The 27,388-nt window shown below is 37.0% G+C and overlaps 2 protein-coding genes across 2 annotated transcripts in view; one reads left to right on the forward strand and one right to left on the reverse strand.

Annotated features, from left to right (window-relative positions):
* The window catches only part of LGI1 (leucine rich glioma inactivated 1), a 35,752-nt gene extending 31,229 nt beyond the window's left edge, over nucleotides 1–4,523 (reverse strand). Inside the window, exon 1 of the mRNA XM_080403566.1 lies at nucleotides 556–4,523. The gene's annotated coding sequence lies outside the window, so the exon portion shown is untranslated. The remainder of the gene's footprint in view (nucleotides 1–555) is intronic.
* LOC308070132 (protein FRA10AC1) lies at nucleotides 28–26,440 on the forward strand. Its single transcript, XM_080403577.1, has 14 exons — nucleotides 28–192; nucleotides 4,530–4,606; nucleotides 6,648–6,740; nucleotides 6,825–6,870; nucleotides 8,753–8,829; nucleotides 9,518–9,601; nucleotides 10,092–10,176; nucleotides 15,860–15,905; nucleotides 20,773–20,886; nucleotides 21,878–21,920; nucleotides 22,998–23,122; nucleotides 23,692–23,730; nucleotides 25,104–25,188; nucleotides 25,656–26,440. The coding sequence occupies exons 1-14, from the start codon at nucleotides 160–162 to the stop codon at nucleotides 25,696–25,698; spliced, it is 990 nt and encodes a 329-aa protein (XP_080259703.1). The 5' UTR covers nucleotides 28–159; the 3' UTR covers nucleotides 25,699–26,440.
* Nucleotides 26,441–27,388: the final 948 nt, after the last annotated feature.

Consider the following 27,388-nt stretch of genomic DNA (forward strand, 5'->3'; position numbering starts at 1 on the left):
GCCGGCGGCCGCAGGAGGCAGCGCCAGGCGCGGCCCCGCTCCGCCTCTGCTCCCGGTTTCCGGGAGGGGCCCGCGGAGCAGCGCCGCGGCCGGCGAGCAGGGCCGGGCGGCGGCTCTGGCCCGTGTCCCCAGCCGGCTGCACACTCCCGCGCTGCCGCCATGGTGCCCAGCCAGCTGCGCCTCTCCGCGGCCGTGAGTGGGGCTGGGGAGGGAGGGAAGGACGGACGGAGGGGGCCCGGTGGCGGTGGGCGGCGGATAGGCCTCGGCCGTAGGCCGCGGCCTCCACCGCGGCGGAGCGGCCAGGCCGGGCCTGTGCGAGGAAAGGGCCGAGCTGCCGGCAGCGCGCGGCGGGCAGTCGGCGGCCGCGGCCCGTGCCCCTGGCTGCTCCGGTGGCGGCGGGCCGGCTCTGGTGGGCCGGGGCCGCGCCGGTTTTCGGGGCGCGGCGGCGTTGTCGGGAGGCCTGTCGGACCCAGGCGGGCCGGTGTGCCGTGCGGTTTTTCTCCGTGGAGCTCTACAAAGCTCCAGTCCTCACTGTCGTGGTCTGCTGCTCCCTACCTTCCGCTCCTGCTTCTTCCATAGCTGTAGAGCTTTAATAAAGGGACAGTATCTTGCGGGTGTCTTTTCTCTTTGTTAAGGGTGTTTGCTGTAGGGTATATGCAAATACTCCTTGTAAGTGGTTTGACAAGAAGAGTGGATTTGAAGCTAATTGTACATACTGTCAGGTTTTTACCCCCAAGTGGGGGTTGCAAAGCCTCAAAGGCATCAAGGTGGGAAGAGCATTTTGCAGCGAAGCATGCTGCCCCTCCGCATGGCCCCTGTTATCCAGGCAGGACAGCTCCTCAAGCCCAGTTCTGGATTCCACGCTCCCTTCAGGCCCTCCCAGAGCAGCTGGTACCAAAACAAGCATTCCGGGCTGGTTAGGGCCGCATCCGGGCTGTGAGCAGACATGAGCACAGGCCCGTGTGCTGGGCAGATAAAAGGAAGGGTGGGAGTGACACTTGTGAGGGGAATAGCAAGAGTAGCGCTGAGATCAGGAGCCACCAGTAGGGATTTTTTGTGTAGGGTTGTTTTGCCTTCTTTTTTTTTAAAAAAAACCCGAACTGTCTTTTTCTGTTCAGCTGCGTGCTGTGATCAGGAGGCAACATGAACTACAATGTAGCCATTTCACTGGGTTAAAGAGAGGGTTAAAGGAGGCCGATGCAAATGCCTCCTGTAAATGCAGTGCTGGGGAGTCCACAGTGTCCTATATTGACATCAACAGTTGACATCTCTATCTGCCAACAGTTGTGTATAGTATTCGTACATTTACTGTGTTTAAGTTGATTTTTTAGGAGCCCTAAATTAGTGGGCTTGGTTCTATCTCCAGTTGCTTTGCTGTCAATTAATCCAGGATGTTGGGACTACTTAAATGTCAGTGATTTAAATGTATCCCAAAGCATATTGGTACTTGTTTTAGTTTTGTGGTTTCAGTTTCTTCTGTTGTTTGGGGGAAAAAAAAGTTCAAAGTTGGCGCAACTGACAAAGCACACTGCTGTACCATTGAAGTTATGTAGCTTTCAGGTCCATGTTTTGATAAAACATTTGGTATTTACTAAAAGCATCCTGAATTCCTGATAAACTCCATCAAAGCAAAGATCAGGGTTTATCAAATAGTGAAAGTAGTTACTTTAAATGTTCTTTCCAATGTTGTGTATCCATGCCTACATATGCCTCTCTAAAAATCTACTAGCTTGGGCACAAAGTTTTGGTATTTGCTCCTTTTTTACTACAGTTAAATACATTTTCCTTACTTGGGATTGTTTTTTGGCTTTTTCTGTGGAGAAGAGAGAAATTAGTCTTGAAATGTCCTTCCAAAAAAAAAAAAAAAAGATTAATTTATGGATGGGATTCTTTGATTGAGTTAATTTTTATGTTTTACCTAAAAGGTTATCTTGGTATCATCCTAAGGCATCAGGTTAGTAATTGTTCAGTCCTGGTCTCCCAGAGTGGTGTTTAGCACTGCTGGAGCTGCTGATGTCAAACCCAGCTGCGGTACAGTACCTGTCCGTCCTGCTGTTGGCTATGAAGGAGTGACCTAGAAGTGTCAGGACATCAGTTATGGATTGTACTCTTCTCTCTGAATTTATCTTTGAGTGATTGTAGCAATTCAGAGGAATGGCTGAAGCAGTGAAGAGCTTTCCTGTCAGAAGAGCAGCCTCTCAGGACCCAGTCCTTAGCCATGCCTGCCCTTGTATTCACAGTCACAGCTTTACAAAAGGCAGTCATAAACTTTTGAGAGCCCTATGGTATGACTCTGTTGGAGCAGCTTATCTTGCATCTTTTGTTTTTGAGTCATTCCCAGAATCAGTTGGGAGCTGATTACTGAGTATACCTACTTTCCTGGGCCCCATCATCCAAGGGCAGCCACTTTGAGAAAATCTCCTTTTATTTGAGGTTTTATCTTCTTGCCTGTTCTTGCGCATCGTCTGTCTCATGTTGACTTTCATGCATATTGTGTTGGCTTGGACTTTCTTCCCTTTTGAATGTGAAGAAAGCTCTCAGTGTTTGTCTGGGAAGCATTACTTCTGCCATTTAAAACATTCCTGGATTACCATGGTATTCTTAAAATTTAGAGGCCAAGTATAAATGTATTTGCTGCATGCTCATAATGTATTCAGCCTTTTTTAAAGACCACATAAGCTTCACTAATGAAAGTAGTGAAAGACTTGCTAGTAGAACTGCCTCAGCTAGGAGACCTGCATCTGGACTGTGGATTATCATGGGCCTGTGCTGGGAGGACTTTGCATCATTGCTGCTCTTTTGGCGGTGTACGAGGCCCACTTACACCACACACTGCAGACATACACTGCACTTCTTTTTGGTAGCTGATAATTTTTGTGTCTCCTGGGAAATAGAAAACATTAAGGTAAATCAGACAGTTCTGATTTGCTTTTGTTCTAATACATATATATATATATATGTGAGAGCTATGTCTTCTTCAGAAGAGTTCAAGGGTAGAAGGAACACTGCAGTGTTGAAGCAAGGAAAAAAGGTACAGTTTATTATTATTACTAAAAGTAATTTTAAAAAAAATCTTAAAAGTCAATCCTTTACCATCAGTGTGAGAAGATAGTGTTTTACATACTCTGCATGATACAGACCAGTGGTTGATGTCCAAAGGGGATACAGTTGACTCTCCAGCATGGCAGTTCTGGCAGCCATTTACATCAAGAGGAGGCACCTCACCAAAATCATCCTGAAGACGTGTCTTTTTTGCAGTTTGTTTTTCTCGGGTTTTTGTCTGAGGAGAAATATGATTGTAGCTAATGTAAGAATCAGCAACACCGATACTTAGGAAGTTTGTGTCAAAACCTTTCCTCATGCAAACATACAATAACCATCCCTCTTGTTTTTAGCTCTGTTGTGTACATGTTCCAGTTGTGTAAATGCTTTTTTGGTGTTGGCGCTGGTTTACACGGTTCTCAGCTCTGGCTGCTTTCTTCCTGTGCTACCCCTCCAGCTGCCTGGTGTAGCTGGCTGGGGGGCTCTGAATGGGCTGTCAGGAAGCGTATCTGGGTTAAAATAATCTTCCTTGGATAGGATCCTGTGTAACTTGTGTGCGTTGTTTGATCTGGTTCATGTGTAGCTTCACAACTGTGACTGAGCAATTGGAAGGAGGGTACCAGAGTAGGAGTGAGGGAGAAGAGGTGGGATCTATTTAAGCTGTTACTTCTGCTGAAAGAATTGGACACGTAACTGTGCCTTGAAAAGTGGAGGTGGTAGATCTGGACATCAGTCAGTGCTTAATTGTCTGATGGCATTAAGAAATGGGCTATTTTGGTTTTCTTATATGCATTAATTTGATGTTGTAGTCCCGAAGTATGTGGGAAAAAGATTTCATTTCACAGTAGGAATGCTGTGCTGATTAGACAGTACATTTTTGCAGGCATATCTTATTTTGTGTTTTAGTCCTAGCCTCAACCAGCTTTCCAGACACCAGTGTAAGACCTAATGATCTAAAATGCTGTACCACAGCCTAAGAAACTTATGTTCTCATTGTTTGTTTATGGTGTGGGCACATCTGTTGCTGTCCTTCAGCCCTCTGAAAGAGTAGCTCCTGGGGAAAATACTCACCTTTTTCTTATATAAGGGAGATTGTTTGAAAGTAAAGACCAAAAATGTTTATCATACTTTTGGATATCTGCATCTATGTGAAGATTAAATATGGGGGCATCTGCATATAAATTATTTATAAAGTGATCTTTTGACAAACTGTCAATGTCTTTGCCCTGTGTTATTTGGAATATACTCTGCATTGTCTATTGAATTTGGTTTGATTTGGTTTGGACGTGAGAATTTGCAGTTGCTTGCTCTCCATCTTTTTCTTTTTTATAGAAAGATTCTCTTCATCTTTTTCTTTTTTATATATATTTCTAAATTATGTAAATAAGTATAATTTACTTACACATGATGGACAGTACTGATTTCTAGTTATGCCATGTCCATATTACATTAGCAGATATATTGACTGTGTTGTCTACTATTTTCAGGCACGTGGCCATGGAGACTATGATTCTGACTTTAGTGATGAGGAGAATGGAGAGAAGTCTGTGCAAAAGACTAAAAGGTAATGTAGTACAGAATCCACACTTTTCATTATGTGTTTTTTGCAAATGGCCTATTACTGTGTATAGAAGATCATGCTATGGTATGTAAAATCTGGTATTGATTTTTCAAAAAACATGTAAATCTCTCAGATTTCTGCATCTCCTCATGTCAGGCTTGCCAAAGCATGTCATCTCCCACGGGCAGCTGATTAGAATCCGTTCTGCCATGTCCATCTGGTGTCTATATGCCCCTCAGTTCTCGGAGCAGAGTGTTTCATTTTTCCAAGCGTTAGTATCAGCTGCTGGGGTTTGGCTGTGGTGTTCACTTCACAGTGATCTTTCAGGACATGTGGAACTGCTAAGAGAGCAAGGCAGAAAAGGCCAAGTGGCAGCAGGCTTTGTAGATATAAAACACCTGCTTGCAGGAAGTGAAGAACTGATGCTACTTGTTTATTTTTTAATTTGTGAAGAGACCTGGGGATTGGTGAATTGTGTTGTACTCAGTCCTTGAAATGTAACTACATGTCTCTTACCTCAGATCACCTTTGCCAATTCTGTCAGTGGCTCGTACGATTAGTGACCTTGAATTTTGTAGTCTGATCTCTTTATATTGTGAAGATTTTAATTTATTTATGTATTTATTTTGCTTTGTCCTGCTTTGGCACTATAGTCCTGTGATGCTTTCTGCACAGTACTGAACATTTTGCCTACATTATGCATATATTTTTCTTACCTTTTCCTGTTTCTCCCTTGCTCCGTTATTGGACTTTATTTAAGAAGGCTTTCTGGAAACTTTCCTAGGACTCTTGCATATTTTCCTTTGTAGTAAAATTGAAAGAATGGGTTTTGTAGTGTCTGACTGCTTTCTGGGGGGAAAAAAAAATGTGTTTTAATCATTGGAATAGCAGCAGGTACTGTGCTGTTCCATTTATAAAATAAATATATCTGTTCTCCGTTAAAACAGTGACTGGTTTTGTTCAGTTTTAGTTTTTTTAGTTTCTTTAAAAGGCCATTACACATTATACTATTCCACTTTTTAGGTGGAATATTAACTAACCATCAGGAGCCTTTCAAAAATATCATCATTACACTTGTTGTGGCACACTACTGCTGATTCCCAGTAGGGCTCTTACGTGGGTTCACTGTATATGTATAAATCCTTTGCTTGCTCTACGATGATATTTGTTTTCACTTTCAGGAAAATGGTAGTCTTAAGTTTTCTCCATATTGCTGTTTTATAGAGTCTCCTTGTGGGAATTTTATGCCTACAGATCCTTTTGAGCTAATGATACCCTTAGTTTCTAGAGTCCTATATTCCATACCTTGAAATATAAATTCCGTGGTTTGCTTACTACAGGTTTCTGACTTCCATTCTTTCTGCCAGCACATAATCATGGAAAAATCTTTTTTTTACTTCTATTGAGGAATGAAACTAACTAAATATACCTTTTACTAGCTAAAATGCATCACTTTTTATTTAACTTTCAATTACTTTGTTGAATTTTGAAAGTATTTTTAGCTGGCCACTGACAAGTATGGTTCATAACACAAGTACTTAAGTTTTAAATTAGTGATTCTTGTGATTATACTATGAGAAGCAGAGCTGTTTAATGAGGTGTTGAGACATTGGCATGAAAGGATGGGATAGGGTTACTAGCAGTCAGTCTTATTCAGTGAACGTACTGTCCTTCCTGTTCCTGCTTGGCTGTGTAGCTGAGATTTATAGAGGGCTTTAAATGTGGACTGAAATGGAGGAATCTTTAGGGTTTTTCATTGTGGTTCTATACTGATAATATTGGTAAAAATGAGTAGTACAAATTGCTGTTTTAAGCAGTTTTCTTTAAATGCTAACTGTAAGCAAAAGCCTTTCAGATTTAGGACTGCAAATGAAGTAAAATCTAAGCTGATGTTGGTTCTGAAACTTGATTTTATTCACATAGAAACTGGCAATATAACAGTGTTTGTTACTCAAGTTAGTGGCAGAGTTTGGCTTATGGAAATTTTATTGCTTATGCAAAGTTCTTGACTAACTTTTCTTCCTTTTTGCCCCCCTACATTTAGTGTAAAAGAAGATGGCCTTCTGATAAAGCCGTTCCAAAAAGCTAAACAAGGCAGTGTGGTTCACAGACAATTTGCAGCTGAAGAATGGGATAGGTATCTTTTATCTATTGCTTTTGTGAGGCATTTTCCCCCTTAATGTGAAGATATCTCTCACTCAAACGCATTTATTATTAACAGGGAAGAAGCAAGAAAAAGAAGATTTCATTTGATAGCGATGGATGCCGTATCCTTCTATTGCATTTTTCTTCAGCTTTGAAGGTGGGGCACAGGTTATTCATTATGGTGAAATACTGGGATTTCTCAGTTACCGCAGCAGTTGACAATGCAGCACCAGATACTGAGTCATTCTTCAAATTAGCTTCTTTTTGTTGCTAAGATGTCTCTAAGAATGCCTCTCAGTAGAGGCATTTCCAGATTCTTCCTATATGCTTATTTGTCCTGTTTGGGACAAAATTAATATGCAGTGAATTTTATTTAGACTGGCACAAAGACACTTTGCTCTTTCAGTTATATAAATACAGAATATAATTTTATATAAGACTGCTATTATGGGTGGACAAATAAATTTCTACTGGAAATTTAAGAATGCATTAGTTAATTTAAAAGTCTATTCAAAACAGCCTTAACTCCAGGAATATCTTCTACAGATGCTCTAATGTAAGCCTGTTTAATATCATGTGCAGTTTTGGTTTATGTTTTTTTGAAATCTCTTAATCATATTTCATGCATAATTTGTAGTTGCTTTTATAACTACTACTTTATTTAGAATACAGTCTTTCTCCTTTTATTTAGTTTTGACTTGGGACAGTCATTACATGTTTTGACTGAATGTATCTGAAATACCATCAGTTCCTTGTTTGTTTAAATAGCTGTTCTTCAGCAGTAACAGTTAATAAATAGGAAAGTAAAGACTAATTTAATCTGGAAGCTCCAGTAAACAGAAAGTAACTTCTCGTAACCTGCTTAGAATTTGGTCAGACACTCCATAAGCCATCGTATGCTTGTAAAGGGGACATACCTTAATCGGTCCCACTGACACTCATTAGCCACAGAAAAGCCCCTATATTCTGGAATGACTGCAAAATTCGTTGTGTAGAGACTTTAATGACTTTCTGATAATTTGAGTGTTTTCTATTTGAAACCTTTACTGCTATGCAATTTTTATGCCCAGTAACTCGAATGGCAGCACAAGATAGTATGTTGTGTTAAACATATTTAATTGTGCTAGTTGAACCTTCTGTGTTTGCTTCTCTGTTTCTTCTGTTGTGGTGGAAAGAGGAAAAAAAAAAGACACATACTGAAGTTAAATTAACTTTTGGGGGGCCTTTGGAAAATAAAATATTTTCTCAATAAAATTATAATGAATGTTAGAATAGTAGGTTGATACAAATTATTCGTATTGATGCAGTCATTGCCAGGATATGTACCAGGAGATAATATATTTCCTAATTTGCTGCTCCAGGAACACCATACAGGTTAATTGGAAATATTTTTAAGTAGCCATATATGATGTTTTTACTTGTGGAGACACATTTTCTGAATAGGTAATTAGGTATTTTTTCTCAAATTATGCTACAAAATGTGTTTTAAATCATGTCTCTGAGGCCAAAGTGTTCTAAAAAAGGCATTACATATTTTCCTGTGATTTTCATCTCCAAACTGAAGCAGATAACTTTTATTTCTATGTTGATGGTAAAATGTAATAAATTGTTTAGTAGCCAGACTATAATACAAAAAAACAAACCTGTTTCAAACCATAACGGCAGTACTAAGAAGCTGTTGTCTAAATTACAGCTGAAAAATGGACCCAGTTTCTATGTATATACATACAGAGCATATTTGATAAAGGAAGACAAGTTTATAAAGGCCTGGCAGCGGAATGAGGTTTTAAAGATGAAATTGCCTTGAAAGAGAAAGTAGGTTTTATGTGAGGCTATTGAGTAAAAATTGCTAATTGATTCCTTTCTTTCTGGAAATTACTGAACTGTTTTTGAGAAAAAAACCTTCTTTCTGTTAAGTATATAAAACCTTTTAATTATTTTTTTGTTTGTTTTAAGCTATGGTAAAATAAAAGTTCTGAAACAGTCCTTAATCGCTTTATTCAGTATGAAAGACATAAAAAGTTTGTGAATGACTACATTTTATACTATGGTGGCAAAATAGAGGATTTCCGACGTTCTGGGTAAGAACCATTAACAGTCTTTCCCCTCATGCCCACAAAGCTCCCCTGTTATATAAAGTCATTAAATATATTTTATAGCTTTGAGGGGAGAGGAGGATGTGGCTATGTACCAAATTACTAATTCTTTTGGTCACAAATAGTGACTACAGTCATTGTAAATATCCAGAACACAGAATTGCCTTGTTTAATTTTGTTTTCAGATTTTAATGTAAGAATTTAGCATGAGCTGAATTATTTTTGTTTTGTTATGTAAAAGGAAAGATGACAGGTGAGCATTAATTGAGGGTACATTGAGAAATATCTGGCAGTACCTTCAAAATAACAATCTGGAATACTTTTGAAATGTGCAGAATTGCTATCCATTGTCCAGAATAATGATAGCCTTCTTTAGAGCTATCTGTAACTGCCCTCTAACATTACTGTCTTCAATAAGAAGTATAAAAGGTATTTTCAGACAGGATCAAGTTATCCACAGTTTCAGTGGCCATTTTCCACTGTCGACTTTTCATTTGGGAAAAGGTATTCCAGGGAATAAATTTTTTGGTAGTTTTATTCCATAGCAATATATTCCTCTATGCAGTGAGGTGGAGATCACAACTGTGAAATACTTAATGTTTACCAAATTAATATTTGACTGACTTTTCATTTTAATGTTACATTGTACTAAAAACAATGTGTCCTTTTTTAGAGCAAATGACAAGACGGATCTTGATGTTATTAGAGAAAACCATAGATTCCTGTGGGACGAAGATGATGAAGCAGACATGAATTGGTACCTGGAACTATTCTAGACCACGTTATTTTTAGATCACTTGTACTAAATTTGTGGTGTCCCCTATTAATTAAGAATTACTGTGCATAATTAGTGATCATTCTTTGATCCTTAATGCATTTAAAAATGAAAGACCTTTAGGAAGTCTTTCATGTTGTAATATTGCTCAGTAGCAAAATGAATTGATGACAGAAGGAACCAAGAGATATTTGTGCATTCTCTGAGATCCAAATGACTGGTCTCTAAACTCTGAAGGAGGCCTAGTTTGAAAAAATATAGTTTAATTTGTGCTGTAGATATGTTTTAGATGTGTTTTTCCAGTTTTGTGGAAATTACCCCTTAGCTCAATAAGCGTATTTCTGTTACATTTCTAGCTCTGCAAATAGCATTCCTCAGATGAAACATGTCTTTATCTTGTTAATGCTATTACAATGTAACATGAATTGTATCATGTTCTATATTTAATAAAAAATAATACCTTTTGCTATAGGGAGAAGAGGCTTGCAAAGAAGTATTACGATAAATTGTACAAAGAATACTGTATAGCAGATCTCAGCAGATACAAAGAGAATAAGGTATGTTTCATTGTTGTAAATCATCTTGGTTTTAAAGTATTTCCTTTTTTAAAAATTGCCTCGTGATTGTGGATATGTTGTGAAACCAGAATGTTAGTACCCCTTCCCTAGAAAAAGAGTTGTGAGAACTTGTCAAGTTATTTAATAAGCAACAGCAGTTTGAATCCAAGCATTGTCACTGCCCCAAAAAAGTGCTTCTGTGGGAACAGGAGCATTTCTGTCACAGTGGTGTTCTATGAAGAGGTACATTGTGTGTAAAAAAGGCAGAAAATACAGAGAGGTTAAGGAGAGAAGGCTAGAGAGGTTTGCCTGGAGAGAAGCACTAGATGAAGCTTAAAAAAACCCCTGGGAATGTTAGTGTTTTTAAAAAAAAAAAGTCTACAAAGAGAAAGTTTTGTACTTGAATACTGGCAGAAACAATTTTGAAAAGTGTTCTAAAGCAGTGTCTTTCGTTGGTTGTTCTTTTCTGTTTATGGAAACAGGATTTGCATGTTCCTTATAAATAAATAGAATTTCTTAAGAGAAACAGCCTGATTCCAGCACCACTTTTTCTTTTTAACTGGAACAGCCTGTCATTTCTAAGTTTTTGACTAACCTCTTAGTCAAAAAGAATACACAAAGTTTCTATTGTGATTTTGCAGAGAGTGTTGCTGAACTCAGATGTGTCTTAGCATTGTTAGCACATAGTAACAACCCCACCCTGCAAATACTGTCTATATAAAGTTTTTTGAGACTGTTTGTAGTGGTGAAAATTACATTCAGTAGTAAATATTTGCAGGGACTGAGCTTAAACTGATACTGGGGAGAAAAGTTGACAGCCTTCTCAAGAAATTTGGAAAAATGAAAAAATTGAATGAAAATTAACAAGAAGTAAAATGCTGAAAATGTCTTCTGTCCTTTTTTTTTGAGTAAATTTGATTTTGTTTTCCTGTAGCTGTTTCATATCCTTCAACCTCCACCCCACACCCCCCAACTGATTTTTTTCCCTTGAGCATGCTTACAGATTTTGTTTCTTTCGCTGCTCTGCCAAGTTTCCATATGTTTGCTATCTTTTGTGGGAAACTGTTCTGCCCCAGTTTCCTTCTTTTTTGTGTGTGTTGTGTGAACAGTGTTTCCTTGTCAGACTTCAAATGTGGCTGTCCTAACTTTGAGGTTACTCTGAATTCCTATTGATGCTCATAAGTCATTCTATATGTTTGGGATCACCACTCAGCATAACTGCTCTATCATGTGATTTGTTCTCTTAAGTTATTCTTTCTGTTTTCAAATATGTTCTGATCATGTGAGAGTCCTTTCTTAGAAATTCTTAGAAAAACAGAAGAAATGAGATTTTTCTCAATTACTGATTTATCCATGCCCATCTTTGGTACGGAAGGATGTCGAAGCAGGGTTTTTTCTTGGAAGTCAGAAACGGGCTGCTGATCCCATTCACACCAATGGAATACAGTCTGTGCTTTCAGATTTTTCCTGCCTCGATTCTTTTTCTGCATTTCCAGAAATTGGAAGTGGGATATCTTTAGCCCCTTGTGCCTTCTGTTTTGCAGTGCTGGTGCTATGAGAGGTGCAGCATGGATTACAAGCTTCTCAGCTGGCCAATTTTTTTTATGAGAGTTGTTGACACTTTATATGGTGATGCTTCGTCTCAATGTAAGAAAAAACTTTTACAGTGAGAATATGCATTCACTGGGACAACCTCCCCATAACATGGTAGAGTCCCCATCACTGGAGGTTTTCAAGATGTGATTGCACAGGGTGCTAGATAATCTAATCTAGACTCCCTTTCCCACAAAAGGTTGGACCAGATGATCTTTTTAGGTCCTTTCCAGCCTGGACTGTTCTATTATTCTATGATTCTGTATCCTGCTAGGTGGATATCCTGTCAAAGTAAAGTTGGAGATCAGTTTTCTGTGATGTTTTTATATATATATCTCATAGATTGAGACGTGTACGTACGTAGTCAGGTGTCTTTTCACAACTGTAATTACTTTGCTACTTGCCAAAATCTTCTAGCCAGCTGATTCTTCTAAAGACCTCTGCATAGAGATTGTTGCTCAGATCTCATTTAGAACTTTTCTTCTGAGAAAAAGCAGTTTTCCTAAGTACTGGATAATGATAAGGGCCAGTTTCATGGGAGTTGCTCCCTTGAGGTCTGAAAAATAAGCAGAACACCTTGTCAAAGACTGAAGCTTGAAAGAAAACAGTAAGAAGCCCTGAGGCCACAGCTGCGCTTCAGTTGCTGTTTCAGACTGTTTTACTCACATATGTGCAGGCGTATACACATACATATGCGGAGATGGTTGGGACTCCCCATGTCCCATAGCAGACACCCCTGTGCACTCATCCTCAGATACACAGGTGCTGTCACACCCAGAGCTGGCCAGTGGAGACCCACTCACCCTCCTTGCTCCCAGGCCACTTCACCTAGCTGATGGCTAGTCTGGCTTGGTCATCAGTGGTTCTCACACACCTGTACTCATCTCAGTTGCTGACACTACAGCTAAATTGTACCCTGTAACCCACGGTTCCACTTTCCTTTGTGTAGTTAGGACAAAAAATCTTTTCCCTCTTTCTTAATGAGAAATGCCAAGGTGACCCTCTTGGTGTGAGGTTACTTACAGACACTGGAAGAGTGTGCTCTGACAGCTCTTGCTTGTGATGGGTCTGTTACTCCTTACATTTTCCCTAGATCGGAATTTTTTAGGTCAAGGTTGTCTTTGAAACTTCAGTGCATCTTGTCTGCAAGTTTTGAGGCTGATAAACGGCCGTCTGTATTGTCAGGTAGTTTACTTCTATTGTCAGTTTGCAGTGCAGTAAGGGAGAGTGCTCTGCATGTAAGTTTTGATATGCGGTGGACTATAAATGTTATCTTTGTTGTCTTATTTTCCTAGGAAGGTTCTTATCTGCTGGCTCTGTGCTTTGCTTTGTAGCTTAACAGATTGAAAATGTCTCCTATTTGCTAAGAAATGAAATCTGTCATGACACCTGGTCGCTAAACAGAATAAATTTTATTATTTTGTTTTTATTTCCAGATCATTTTCAGATTTCTAGGCCAACTTGTCTTCCACTTGGTAATATTAATAAATTTGCCTTTGTCATTGTTTTTCAGCATGGAGGCTTTTCTGTGAAAATAAAAATATTTAAAATACCTATGGTATTTTTCCACAGCGTTGTCTAAATTCATACATTTATGCTTTTCTGAAAGAGGTGACTGTGGACATGTTAGTTGTTGCTGCAGTCACTGCAAGCTACACAAGCAGTCCATATTTTATTTGGGAATTTTATTGTTTATGGATATTAAATGGTCTTTCAGATTTTTAAAACTATCATTTCTTATTAACTTAGCCATTTGATACTCTTGTAAGCATTTGTTTTGGAGTTGTTCTACTTGTTCGTGGTCTGGCTTGTAGAAATAGCTCATTTAGGATCTTGTTTGAACTCATTTAACAAAGAAGATGAGTCTCAATAAATGCTGTCTGCTGACAGTGCTTTTGCATTCTTTAATATTGCAGGCTGACTATTCAAGAACCTACCCTAATTTTTAGTTTTCCTATATAGTTTAATTTGTTCTTGGTATTTTAGCTTAGTTAGAGGAATTGAGTTGTATTTACTTTTTATTTTATTGTTTCTTCTTAACCTTGGTCACTCTGTCATTTTCCATTTGTTGGTGGAAGAATGATTGGCAAAAATGGACATGGATAAGGACAACTCTTGACCTAGGTGTACCACAGGTGGTTCTGGCTCCCTCCTTTCTTCTATTTTGCTTATTTTTCTTGATACCATTACAGAAATACTCTCTAAGGATATAATCTGATTTATATCATACTTGTCAAGTTCAGACTGTGAGGCAAAATATGTATAAAAGTCTACTTCAGTAGCAAAAGTGAGCATGGGTAACTTGGTAATAGGTGAAGTAGCAGATGGACTGTGAAAAAGCAAACATGCAGATAAGGTCAGATTGTTTTTTACTCTTTATTGCCAGCAGCACACACATGCAAAATTGATGCCAAAATACTGTTGATGTTTAATCATAAACTTGCATCACAAGCTTTTCAGAATTAGAATACCCTGTAGAACAGCAGATACCCTTTAAAAGAGCAAAAACAATTACCATCACTCTTTGGATCAACCATCATGAGTTCAACATTTACAGATGTATTTTACATTCTGTTTTCAGTGAACTGTTCAGCACAGTTCTTGGTTTTTACAATTGATTAATATTTGTTTGAGTAGTATAATGTACTTCAGACCACACCGCAGATTTGTAGAGTAGACCAAACCTGATCCAGCTTTAGCAAACTGTCATCATGTACAGTATGAGAGCAGAACCTGATCTCCTGGGATGTTTTTACCAGTGAAACCAGTAGGTGTGAAAACCTTGTTTGTGTTATAACAGTAATTCAGAAATTACTGGACTGATTTAAAGAGGCAAATATTTTTTTTGTGTACAGATTTTTAGTTTTCATAGACATCTTCTATGTAATATACTGACCTGGGGAAAATTAGTGCTGACAAAATATTTGGCTACATTTTCTTAAAAGCCAAAACTTTTGTTTCCCTGTTTTTTCTGATGTTCTTTGAACCGCATACCACTTCATGCATGAGAACTCCATGCTGTTGCCCTTCAGATAAAGGATTATTATGGTTTATTTTAAAAATCAACATTAAAGAAAACACAGAGCACTGTACTTCTGTACAGTGTTTCAAATTAGGTTAAAAAACATTAAAAATCAATCCACTACATTAGAGAATTTATGCCACTGTATCTACGAAATGCACATTTGTGTGGGTTCAACAAGAGAAGCTTCATATTCCAAAAGAAGCTTTGGAATTCAAATGCTACAGATGGGCTTTGCAACCATTTTGGTACCTCTTTTATTTTGTAACCTTTCTTCCGCTTCTTCCATCCCCATCTTTTAACATGAAGTTCGGAGTCTTCCGTGCTTTTCTTATAGAGTGTCAATTTTATCTTGTTGTCATCCTGTGTTCATGAATTTGAAATGAAAAAACAAGATAGCCATTTTTTCAGAAGTTGTGTTCCTTGGAGTTCTATCCCCTTTGTGCTTGTTAATGGAAATAAAATTGTTTTCCCAGGCTATTCTCACTCCCTTCCATCTTCAGTCTTTTCACTAGGCTACTTGCCATTTTGAGAGGATGAAGCAGATTCTACTGGAAAGCAAAAATAGTAGATGGGTTGGCTGATCTAAAGTTTCTGGGCAACATAAAGAAAAGCACAACGTAGTTGTTGGGTTTTTGTTGTTTGGGGTTTTGGGTTTTTTTGTCTTTAGGATGTAAGAGGTGATCCATCGATACCTGCTAATATGACTTTTTAGTATTCTAGCGGTTTTCCCGGTTTTTAGTCTGGACAAAATTGCAATGAAGTGTCTATTAAATTGAGTCTATCCTAATTTCCTATTTGTTCTTCTGCCTGCTATGAAGCCTTTTAGGAAGCTGTTGTTCAGTACTGAACAGCATCTACTGGAATTTGAATTGCATGTATAAATTGGAATCGTTTTGGTAAGCAGAGGCAGAGAGATATTTTTAATTAACAGAGAAAGAAGTTAAATTTTACTAACCGGAATTGAATGGATGAACTACATGCAGGGCATCAGTCAACTGAAATTAGTCTTTACATTACTGAATGTGTTGTCTATTCACAGTTTAATTTTGGTTCTTATCTGAACAGTTTGGATTTAGATGGCGACATGAGAAAGAAGTGATTTCAGGAAAAGGTAATGCTGTCTTTCATTCTGTATTATGTCTCTTGTTGATGCTTTTCTTGCTGCTTTTTGCGATAATTTTGTTAAACGGTATCTGACAATACCAGTAGGTTGATAATAATGGACAATAAACAGTAACTTTATCAGATAATAATGGACTATAAATTGACCTAACTTCTAACTGTGCTGTTTCATGCCACATAGCTCTAGACTGCACACTGATCTGCGTATATTAAAATTAAGAGAATATGTGGTTTCTTCAAAAGGTCAGGTTTGTAATGAACACCAGCATAATGCATTTGATAATGTAGAATTTCATGGTTATGTTTTTTAGTTGCTTTACTCCAGTAGTATTTGATACCTTTAACTGAAGTCTCTCAATACTTTTTCTAAGGAGATAATTTTCTTAACAGGTTCTCCAGTGCTGTTTTGCAAAAGTTAAAGTTCCATGTGTGATGTTTGTTTTAGGCTAAATTGATTTTGAAAGCTTCAGTGGGAATGGTTGTCATGTCTCCCAAATCCTATTTCTAAACAAGTAGCTGATTCTGGCTGCATCTGTGTGTGAGTTCTTACTGATGTGTTATTTGGACTTTGCACAGTGGTCCCCATTCTATGGCCTAGGTGTATGGACTTTTTCAAGTAGCTGAACAGGCAAGAAAATTGTGTGACTGTACTGCTGATCCAGTGGGTAGATCTTCATACACATGTACCATTTCCAGAAGTCATGCATGCGCACCCAAAAAAATGGCATGGAGTGATACTGTTGATCAGAACAGTTCTGTAAACAGCTCTGTTTATTATAATATATTACAGGAAGTTAGAAATACACTTGTTTTTTTTTTAAATTATCTTTCACGGGAGGAAGTGTGAACAGTAATGCTTGGGGGGGTTTAAGCTATAAAAGATTAAAGCTCCTGAAGGCAGTTGTAGTCATATGTTGCATTCAACACTGTAGATTATATTAACAGATAGCTGTATTTGATATAGTTATATGCTTTATTTAATGCTTTTAAAAGATAATTAAAAGTAAATGAGAAATGAGTTATTTATGAAGAGTTAGTCTTCACATGGAAAAAAGAATTTAAAGCTCCATTGTACATTTTTAATATCTGGTATTCTGTATTTAAAAATGTGGGAGAAAATGCACAATTACAAGTTTCAAGCTTTTTAATTAAATCCTAATGGAAAGGGTACAATTGTAGAAGCATAGAATCGTTTAGGCTGGAAAACGCCTTTGAGATTATCACGTCCAACTGTTCACCCAGGACTGCCAAGTCCATCACTTAACCATGTCCCTAACCATCGTGGTTTTTTAAACACCTCCAGGGATGGTGATTCCACCACCTCCCTGGGCAGCCTGTTCTTCACCACCCTTCCAGTGAAGAAATTTTGCCTCCTATCCAATCCAAACCTCCCCTGGTGCAGCTTGAGGCCGTTCCCTCTTGTCCTGTCGCTTGTTCCCTGGGGGCAGGGCCCGACCCCCCCTGCCTACAGCCCCTGTCAGGCAGCTGCAGGGAGCGATAAGCCCCCCCGAGCCGCCCCCTCCCCAGGCTGAACAGCCCCAGCCCCCTCGGCCGCTGCTCGTGCGACTCGTGCCCCCGCCCCAGCCCGCTGCCCGGCTCTGGGCGCCGCAGCCCCTCGGCGGCCCTCGGGAAGAAGCAGCATCTGCCACCGCTAAGGGGCGCAAGAACTCAACCGTATCTCGTGGATTAGACGCTTTTTCCAAGCCCGGTTTCAAAGGATCATTTTTTAAAAAGGTGTGAATCTTTAGTGCCTTTCTTTTCCAATTTTTCAGTAAAAATCAGTAATATAATATCTTTAATTAAATTTAACGAAGCATTACTACCTCCCTGTCCGATAATTCGCGTTAAAAAAGGGAGAGCACATGCTTATTTTAGCTATGACAGTGACAGTGGCGGTGGGAGCCGCTGCTGGCGGAGTGTGCTGTGGCGAGGGGTGTGTGAGGGAGGGAGCGCAGGAATGGGGAGCTCACACTTGGCTGCTTTGTTCTTGACGTCTGTCTTTGTAAGGTCGAGAGGAAGGCACAGGATGAGTGAAAGGACGGGTATCACTTGTATTACAAATCGTAAATGCCAGATTATTTCATTCTCTTCTTTTCCTTCTCACTCCAGTCCTTTGATGTGGGTGTACTGAAAGTAGGCCATATTGGAGATTGCTGTTGTATCTCCTTAAATTTAAAATGTAACCTTAATGGTGGTTAATGGTATCGATACATTCCCAGTTACAATATATGGTTCTACATAATAGGCATTTTCTTAATTAAAATCTTAAGTTAGGTTAGAAACTGTATTTTATAAATCAGTGAATAGTAGGTACATGATTTAGTTGGTCTGAAAATAAATCCTTAAAATAAAAAGCTTTTAAGCTATTTAAAAGATATATTTGACATGCCTTACCAAGTATTTTTACTCTACTTTCAAAGCATGAATAGTAAGGTATGGCATAAATTCTAAAATAGAAGGAGTTTTAGACAAAAGGAGATAGTTAAAGTTTTCTGTAGTTCATTGGGTAGATGTAAAATAGAACTTCTTCAGCAATATGCAGAAGGAGCAAAGCTGAACATTTGGATATATTTGCTGTTTTCTACTTACTTGTATTTGTAGATTAAGTACTGAAATACTCAAACCAGGCATATTATTTGGCAAAATAGGGTTTAATACCTGAAAATTTATCTACTGTCAGTTTTTTTTTCACTATTTCATTGAACTGTTTTATTTTTAGCTTAGTAGTGTCTTTCTTAGCCTATTTTATATATGTATAAATACACATATGATATGCTCTACTTTATTTAAACAAATGTTCTTTCCAACCTGTTTCCATTTATTTTTTCTCAGTAATTCCCTCCATGGAAAATAGGCTGTGTGTCAATACCTGGATAGTGCACCATGTATCCATGTACTGATCTGGTACATCTGAGTTCTGATCAAAATACAATAAGATCAGTCTTTTGGCTCTCTAGATTTCTGTAATATATTTAATTTTCAGTACTTCATTTAGCTTGTAGGACTTACATTTGCCACCTATTCAGCTCTTCTGCAAGAAGCAGAAGGTGCTAATAGTTTTTGAAAGCACACATTAAACAGCTAGATTATGCAAGTTATAATTCTGAACATGAAGGCAATAACCCTGCAGCTTGTAGCAAGGTCACAATACTTCAGATGGAAATGGAATTTTTGGCATACAGTTTTCTTGCTGATTAAATTAGGTAACTGTCCATTCAGCATGCTGGTTTCTGTATCTTTGTTTCTTGGACATTTAACTGTGGGAAAAATCAGTTTTCAAGTACTGAATAATCTGGCCCATAATTCCCTTTGACTTGACAAAAATATTTTTTTTAATGCTTTTATGACATTCAGATGCACTGGAGTGGTAAATACTACTGAAAAAGCCTTCAAAAAGGGTGGAATTCTGTGTTTAATCAAGTTTGAATATGTGTTATAGGGATTGCAGTGTGAAAGGAGGGTAAGAGAAGCCTGTTTTTTTATACACGTGTATGGCATGGAGCAGGGATCTACAAAAAAACCCAACCCTACCATGATTTTAAAGATTTAGGTCACCATGAATGCAAATAAATGTTCAAGGGCCTGGAATGTTGGTGGTTTACATAGTCAGTTTCTGGTTTACCTAAGAATTCATTGCTTGTCTTACAATCTGAAGATGCTGTTCCAACTACATTCTTGTGAACATATCCAGTTTCACATGCAAAACGTAGAATATCCAAAATGGATTTTACCTACTGAGAGGAGCAGCTAATCATAAATAAAACTCATGGATCTCTCTTTTCTCTCTGCCTGCTTTGATTTGGGATTTTTTTCAGAAGACATAAAGTAAACAGAGTCTGGTTAAGTTCCAAAGTTTTATATTATATAAATTTTTCCTTATAGATTTTTACTTCGTAATAGATGCAAAATATTCCTGATGACATGGGGTACTGACAGCCATATCTTACATAGGGTTAAACATATTTAATGTATATTAATTTGAAACCTTTTTTTTTTTTAATGGGAGCCCTGGTGGTTTTTTGTTTAAGTGTTAACATTGCAAGTGGTTTTACATTGCAGAATTGAAGTATCTGAGGATACTGCCAATCCATTAGTTAGCAGCTTAAGCAGAATGTTCTGAGGTTAATCGTTCACCAACAGTCCTGCTTGTGAGCCTATTAATACGTATCCTTACAGTCAGCTCTGCATACAGATCACTCTTTTGCAGAGGGAATATATGTATCTTAATGCAATATGGGGAACCCAGTGGTGTAACCAGCACTGATTATGTGCAAATAGTTTTAAATTTAGTGTTGTATTTAACTTAATAACCCCAAGGAAGTTTTAAAGCTGATGCATATTTCTCATAGAATTGGTTTTCCTTTTCTTTAAAGTGTTTATGGAACGATTAGAATACAAATTGCATGTCTAGTATATCAGATAAACTAGTAAGGTTGTAAGAAGATAAGCATCTTAATTTTGTATGTACATGATACTTTGAATAGTTTGATGTCTTGAAAGATGCATGTCTGAGTCACACCACCTGATCCATCATCCTCTGCTAAGGAAGTATAGGGTGTATCCTAGTGACATTCACTTTTTCAGAGTTCAGTATTAGGCTTATTATTTCCTAACATATGCCTTCGATATATACATTGAAAAACACGGTTCAAGTTATGTTCTTTCTTTGCAAATAAGCAGCATTAGACAAGTATGATTGATTCAAGTAATGGAGGTGCTACTTTTAGGTTTTGCTTTTTTCTTGAGAAAGAAACAGAAAACAAGAAGCAAAACCTGAGCAAGACTGGAAATAAAGACACCAGATACATGCATGTTAATCACTGAGCCATGGTTTGCTGTTTCTGACTTCTTTAAAGGTCAGTTTTCCTGTGGAAATAAGCACTGTGATGAGAAAGAAGGCCTGAAGAGCTGGGAGGTGAATTTTGGTTACGTTGAACATGGTGAAAAGAGGAATGCACTTGTGAAATTGAGTAAGTCCTCCCTTGAAGGATATGTACGCCTAGAAGAAGACCAATATCTTGTGCTTTAAAAGCTATAGAGTGAGGCCCAATGATAATATTAGTTTATGCAAACTGGGAAATACTGAATAGGAGATAATTTAGCAAAATGGTCTTGATTTAGAGAATGGCTGTTATATATGACAAAGTTGTTACAGGTTGAGCACTTCATGCTGTATAATTGATGGTGTCATAAATTACAATAACTTTACAAGCTGTTTTGTATACAGGCATGTCCAGTGTTAATGAACAACACTGCATTGCAAAGAGGGTTTCATCATTGTCATTGCTTAATCAGTTATGTGGCTTAGGAGTCCTTAGGGCTTTGGACCAGACAACTTCTTGCACACCTGATTTTATTTTTAATGCGTACATTTTCTTCCAAAAATTAATTCTAACTTTCATTAAATCGCTTTCTTTTCCATTCTTGCCTCTTGAGTGGGATTTTCTTATTCAATATTATGTACACTTTAATATGTTTATCAGATATTTAAATTTACCAGAGATTACACAGTTACTTTGTATAAAACAAGCTAATCATGTTTTTTTTCTTTTGTGCACAAGACACTCTGTGTACAGCAGTTGGTCTCTGGCAAAGCTCTAAGAGTCTTACAAGTCTTCAGTATAATTGTAGAACAATTTGATTTGTGCTGTGACTTGATCTGTAGAACAAAAAGATCCATAAAACAGGATATCTGTATGTGCTAAACACTGATACTCTTTTATAAAGAGTTGCCAGTGCTAAACCTGTGATCTTTCTCCAGGTTTAGTAAAATCTGGGTTTGTACTGAAGCCTTTTTTTTTCTTCACCTGGGCTGCATTTACCTTGTAACTTTTGTTTTGAAGGAAAAGCTACTGAAATTGGAAGGTAGTGTGCTATCTAGTTTTATATACATATTAATGTGTTTTGTTAATTATGCTTATCAAATACGTGACGGTAATCTTCTCATTCTGTCTTTTTCAGGACTATGTCCAGAATGTTCCCACAAACTAAACTTTCATCACCGGTAATGAAATATTTCAAAAGTATGGGGGCTGAATTATTGATAGATTACAGTTATGACGAACAGAAAATATGGGGAAGATTCAGCTAGATTATATGGAACTTCATTTACACTGAAATAGGTACTGTTCTGGAGTTCTTAGAAAGCCACTGGCTTGACACCATTGAGAGTTAGATACTGTTGCGGTAATGAAGGTACAAAACCCCTCAGACTGGAAAAATCTCATTCCTACCCCCACAGAAGTCTCCTTTGCTTAATTTCAGCTCAGTGTTTATTTTTCCTTTCTGAAAGTTTATGCAAAACACTCTCTTTTTTATTGGCCCTCTTGCTGTGTTTAAGGGCCAGGATGCTTTTCTTAATAATACTGGGTTTATGTGTAAGTCCAGTGATTGTGCTTTGAAATGTTGAATTTCAGTTTTTGTTCTTCTTTGAGAATCACTGATTAATAGGAGAGAAGAATTGTGAATTTTTAGCCTATAAAATGTGTGGATTAAGATTAGATTTATTTTTTATTAGTACCTATATGTAATCTCACTGAATTCCACTACTATCGGTACTCAGTTTTTATGATTTTCTGAATCTGGATGTGGCATTAACTTAGTTGCATAGCTCAGTAATTGAGCCATACGATTATCTGAAAAGCACATGAAAGGGAAACCTTTGAGGTAGGAAGTGATGAGTCTTTTTCTAAAGTAGCACAAATCAAAGGTGCACCTAGATGGATATATCCAAGATAGTTAATTAATCCATTTCAAAAGTTAATTCATATTGAATTTAATTAAAGCACTGTATGGGCACATATTAAGAAGGAGAATTGACTAACTGAGATTAGTTTGATTTGTCTGGCTTCTTTTTGGAACTAAAATTGTAAAACCATTTGAATTCAGAATAAGCACAGTCAAATATTTTCTCTGTCAACTGCAGAGTAGTAAGTACTTACTTTAATTTTAATTTTTTTTTTTCAGTTTAGTGATTGCTTTCAGAAAAAATTACAACAGTTTGACTGAATTAAACACTTAAGATTTACTGTTGCTTGAGGGGTACATATAATAGAGAAGGTGTGCATTCATTTTTTTAAAGGAGGAAAGAAGTTAAAGCATGCAAGAAAAGAGGCACAGCTGCACCAAACTCTAAAGAGCCAAAAGCTAAGAAGACAAAATTATCTTGTTCAGCAAAAAAGAAGTCCAAAAAAAAGGTCCATAAAGGTAAATATAGATTTTAAACCTTCAAATTCTAAAGCACTCAAATAGGTTAGTTGAATCTTAGTTTTGCTAGAGCTACATATATATATGGATATAGATAATTATGTATAAATATAGGTATGTAACTTTCTTCACTGCAAGGTGCACAAAAAAGTAAATCTGGAGGGGAAAAAAAGTTCTATTTCTGGTCTTTTACAGAGAGGGAGAGTCTTTTGAACAATATGTGTTGCAAGGAAAACTTGTCCAAGAATTGGATATTGCATACCAGAAAGAGTTGCGAAGTATTTAATTCCTTGAGGCTTTGGATTTGAAGGCCTTTTTGAAATATGAGATAACCTTTTTACACCACAGATCTCAGAATAACATCAGCTCCAACTGATGACCTTTAAACTCATGCAAAAAAAATCTTTTTACTTAAGTGTTTGCTTGCTTTTTTTGAATGTATGGTGTGGGCGTGCATGTGCACAGGTTCACGTGTAATATATTGTGGTAGAAATATCCTTGTAAGCCATTTAAGATAACAGATACAACCGAAATAAGTGTACTGTTTTTTAAATGGTGTTTTTTTCCAGATCACGTTTCTTCAGAAGATTCAGATAATTCTGATAAAGGTAAAGTATTGTAATATCTTCTGCATTTTATGGTTTTGTAATAATTTGTGTTATTTCATAGTCATTTGCCATTGGTCTTGGTTTTATTCGCTGGCAGTTTTAATATTTTGTAAGATAAGAATGGTGTGTGAAAACAGGCAGAAGCACAAAGGGTCAAAATAATTACTTATAAATTCTTGGAGAAAAACTATTAGGAATTTGAAGAAGGGAATCTTTTAAGTTTAAGTAAGGGATAAAAATGTGGTCAGATAACCAAATGGAAATAATCTGAAAAATGAGAGGTCAGGTTGTTCCAGAAAAGAATCGAGGGTGCAAAAATAGGTAGATCGTTAGTAATTACATGGGTCCAGGTATGCAAATATGTGCTGTGTAATGTGTGCTGTGTAAAGAAAGTACTTTTCTGATATAACAACTACTACATTCCCTTTCAGGGAATGTTGCTAGTATGTACTCAAAAAATGAATAGATTTTAAAATAAATCCTAGGCTTCAACGAAAGCCTTTTCCATCTACCACCTGTAGTACCACAGAGACCTACGCATTGTGGGTGGATGCCCTCAGTCTTTCAGTGACTCTTTAGGCACTGGTTGCCTGTCTCAGTTATTCCAGTTCCTAGTTTCTTTTTTGATTAAACAAGCCCCATCTCCTGGTCATGCCTATTCTTGCTGCAGACTGTCTAAAAGGGATGGAGTGTTTCTACTGATTGCTCTGCTGTGCTAGATTTTTTTAGGAATTTCCTCAGCACCTAGATTTTCCCAGTTAGATACAGGAAGACCTGAAGCGGTTTTCTTACAATTCAAACTATGCCCAGAGTCTCTGTTTTGTCAGGAAAACTCTGTTGGAAGATTGGGGGTTTTTAGGTCAGGGTGTATTTTCCAATAACAAAATTTTTTTGTTTGTTTTCACTCCTGTATACTTTCATGGAACAGTTGTGTAGTAAGCCATGTTTTCTGACAATGTCACTCAAAGTCAAAATTGAGAAAAGTTGTCATTCAAGTAGAAGTAAAATAATTAATTAATTTGGTATCATGAGTTGAAACTGTATTGTAATTCTGGTTTGTGATTATACACCCTTAATTTTCGGAAGAAAGTGCTATGCTGCTGTTGTATCAAGATCATGATTTGATGATCATGTTTTGACATGATTGTTGTTATGTTTGGCCAGAATATTAGTTCATGATATCATAGAGTCTTTTTGATGCTGTATTGACCAACATTGGAAAATGTTTTCAGTTTCACTTTATGCAAAATAAAGTGTTCTTTTTATTCTCATGGTTAGAATTAAACTTTGCTCCTAGCAATACACCATGTAATTTAAAACCATTACAAATTCTTTTAAAATTTATTTCACAAGCACTTGAAATTTTTCGACAGATTCAGATAACAGTGATGCACAAGATGGTCCTTCAGATGCTGACTTTTGGAAAGGTCCTCTACCAGAAGCAGATGAAAAATCACGGTTAGTTTGATCTAGTGAACTTGTAGCTAGTGAAACATAAAGTATCCATTCAGAACTGCAATGGCAGAGATTTTTCCTGAGTGTTTTAATGAATATTCTGTCAAATTTGAAAATTATGTCAAATCTCCTTCCATGTAGTGAAGCTAAGAATGTATTTTTAAAGAGGAGACATACACAACACTGGAAGAGAACCTTGTCAAGCCACTACCATACCACTGCTGTCTTACCCCCTATTATACCATTAATTATCTTAGAAATAAATCCTAACAGTCAACTCACTACTGTTGCACAGATGTGGAAATGTGAAGGTTATTGGAATGTAGTGTGTAAGTCAAAATGATCTGTACTGGCTACAGATTCTAATCAGAAGTCTGCTACGTCTGTTTCATGCAAAGATTATCTCCTAGGTACAGATCCAAAGCAGAACTTTCTTTGACTTTTTTCTTTTTCTTTTCTTTTTTTTTCAGGGAAGAGGAATTTGATGAATATTTTCAAGACTTGTTTCTTTGAAACTTGAAATTGACGTAGATGGATTTTCTTCATGAATTATGAAGATGAAAGTTTGGAAATCTGGTCATAATTAGGGACTGGAGACCTCTTTCTGCCAGCAAGCATACCTTTTGTACAGTGACTCACATGGACCATTTGGGTAGATTATCTTTGTAGAAGGCTTCAGTTTTAAAATTTTTCTTTTTCTTGTGGTAGGCTGTGTACTCATGAGATAAGAGAAATATTTTTTTCAGTTCAATGCAAAAGATACGTGGCATGCAAACTTACAAGTAGGAAGGATGTAAACAAACAAGAATGTAGTTTATTGACATTACATCACAGAAGTTGGCTGCTTTATTTTTTTAATCCCAAACTTCAGTTATTGCCAGATTTTTGTAAAGAGATGTTTTGGAAGATTCTGTTATTAGTTTAAAGCCATACACTTTAATGTATTCATATTTATAATTTACTAAACAAGAGGTAATAGCCTTAAACTTATTGGTCATATAGACTTTAATATTCAGGTATTAGTCTTTGTAAGTATTTTCAAATGTTATTGGAGAAGTTCAGCTTTTATCAAATATGTATTTTGCTTGAATTAAGTAAACCATATCTGGACTGTCTCCCCTACTCCTTAAAAAGTTTAGTTCATTGTGACTTTAAATTTTAGTTATATGATGTGATTGATAATTCCACTTATAAAAATCTGGTTGGTTGTTAAAATTTTTGATTTAAAAAATAAAGTGTGTGGCTTTCTACTGGAGATGTACATGTGATTTTTATGTTGTCTGTGGTTTCTGACCTCCTTAACATTGATTGAACATTAATCCTTCTTTAAAGTGTAATCCTAAATATACAAGTAAATAATGTATTTTGCTTGAGAAACTTACTGGATTCATCTTCCTCTTCAAGTTCCAACACAACTTGAAACATTCTTTAGTTCATGTTTCCAGAGAAACAGTCGGCACAAGAATAGTTAATAGTGGTTCTTTTCTTTGTTGTATGAAAATTACTTTGGATATAAAGGACAGCCTTTTTCTGAGTTAAATGTTCACGTTAATCTGATAAAAGTTGATGCTGTATATTTTTATAAGTACTTTTCACTGTAGATACATTTATAGAAAGTATTTATAATAAGTATTTGATGTGGGAAATGTAACAGCAGAGATGGTTGTATTTATGAACATTTTACATGCATTGTATGAATAAGTTGAGAACTCTATTTACAAGTATTACTTAACATAATTACATTTTAAACAGTTGTACTTGCATAATAGATGACAGTAAAAGGACATATTTAGGATGTCCTTGAGTAAGAAATAAACATAGCCTTGCATGAGGGCTTCTTTAGGTAAGAAGGTGGATTTAAAGGTTAATTCTCTGTCATCTTGCAGGCTTGGTTGAGAGTCAAATCTAATCTGCAGCAATCTGCTTACATGTATGCAACTTGCCCAAAGGGGCTTTTGTCAAACGTGTTTCTATATTTATTGTTCAAGAGTTGTATATTAAGTATTCTGGATAACTAGGTCCTCTTTGGGTCTTTAAATACAGTTATAAAAAGGTACACTATACATATTAAATACATCATTTAATACAGTTTGAATAAAATTACATGATCATACAACCTTGAAATAGATTTCTTTAGTATCTGCATTTAATACAGAAAATAATACATGATACCTAGTTTTATGTCAACTAAGTTTGCATAAAA

The sequence above is a fragment of the Falco punctatus genome (genome assembly GCF_963210335.1).
Source record: "Falco punctatus genome assembly, chromosome: 9".
Classification (NCBI taxonomy): Eukaryota; Metazoa; Chordata; class Aves; order Falconiformes; family Falconidae; genus Falco; species Falco punctatus.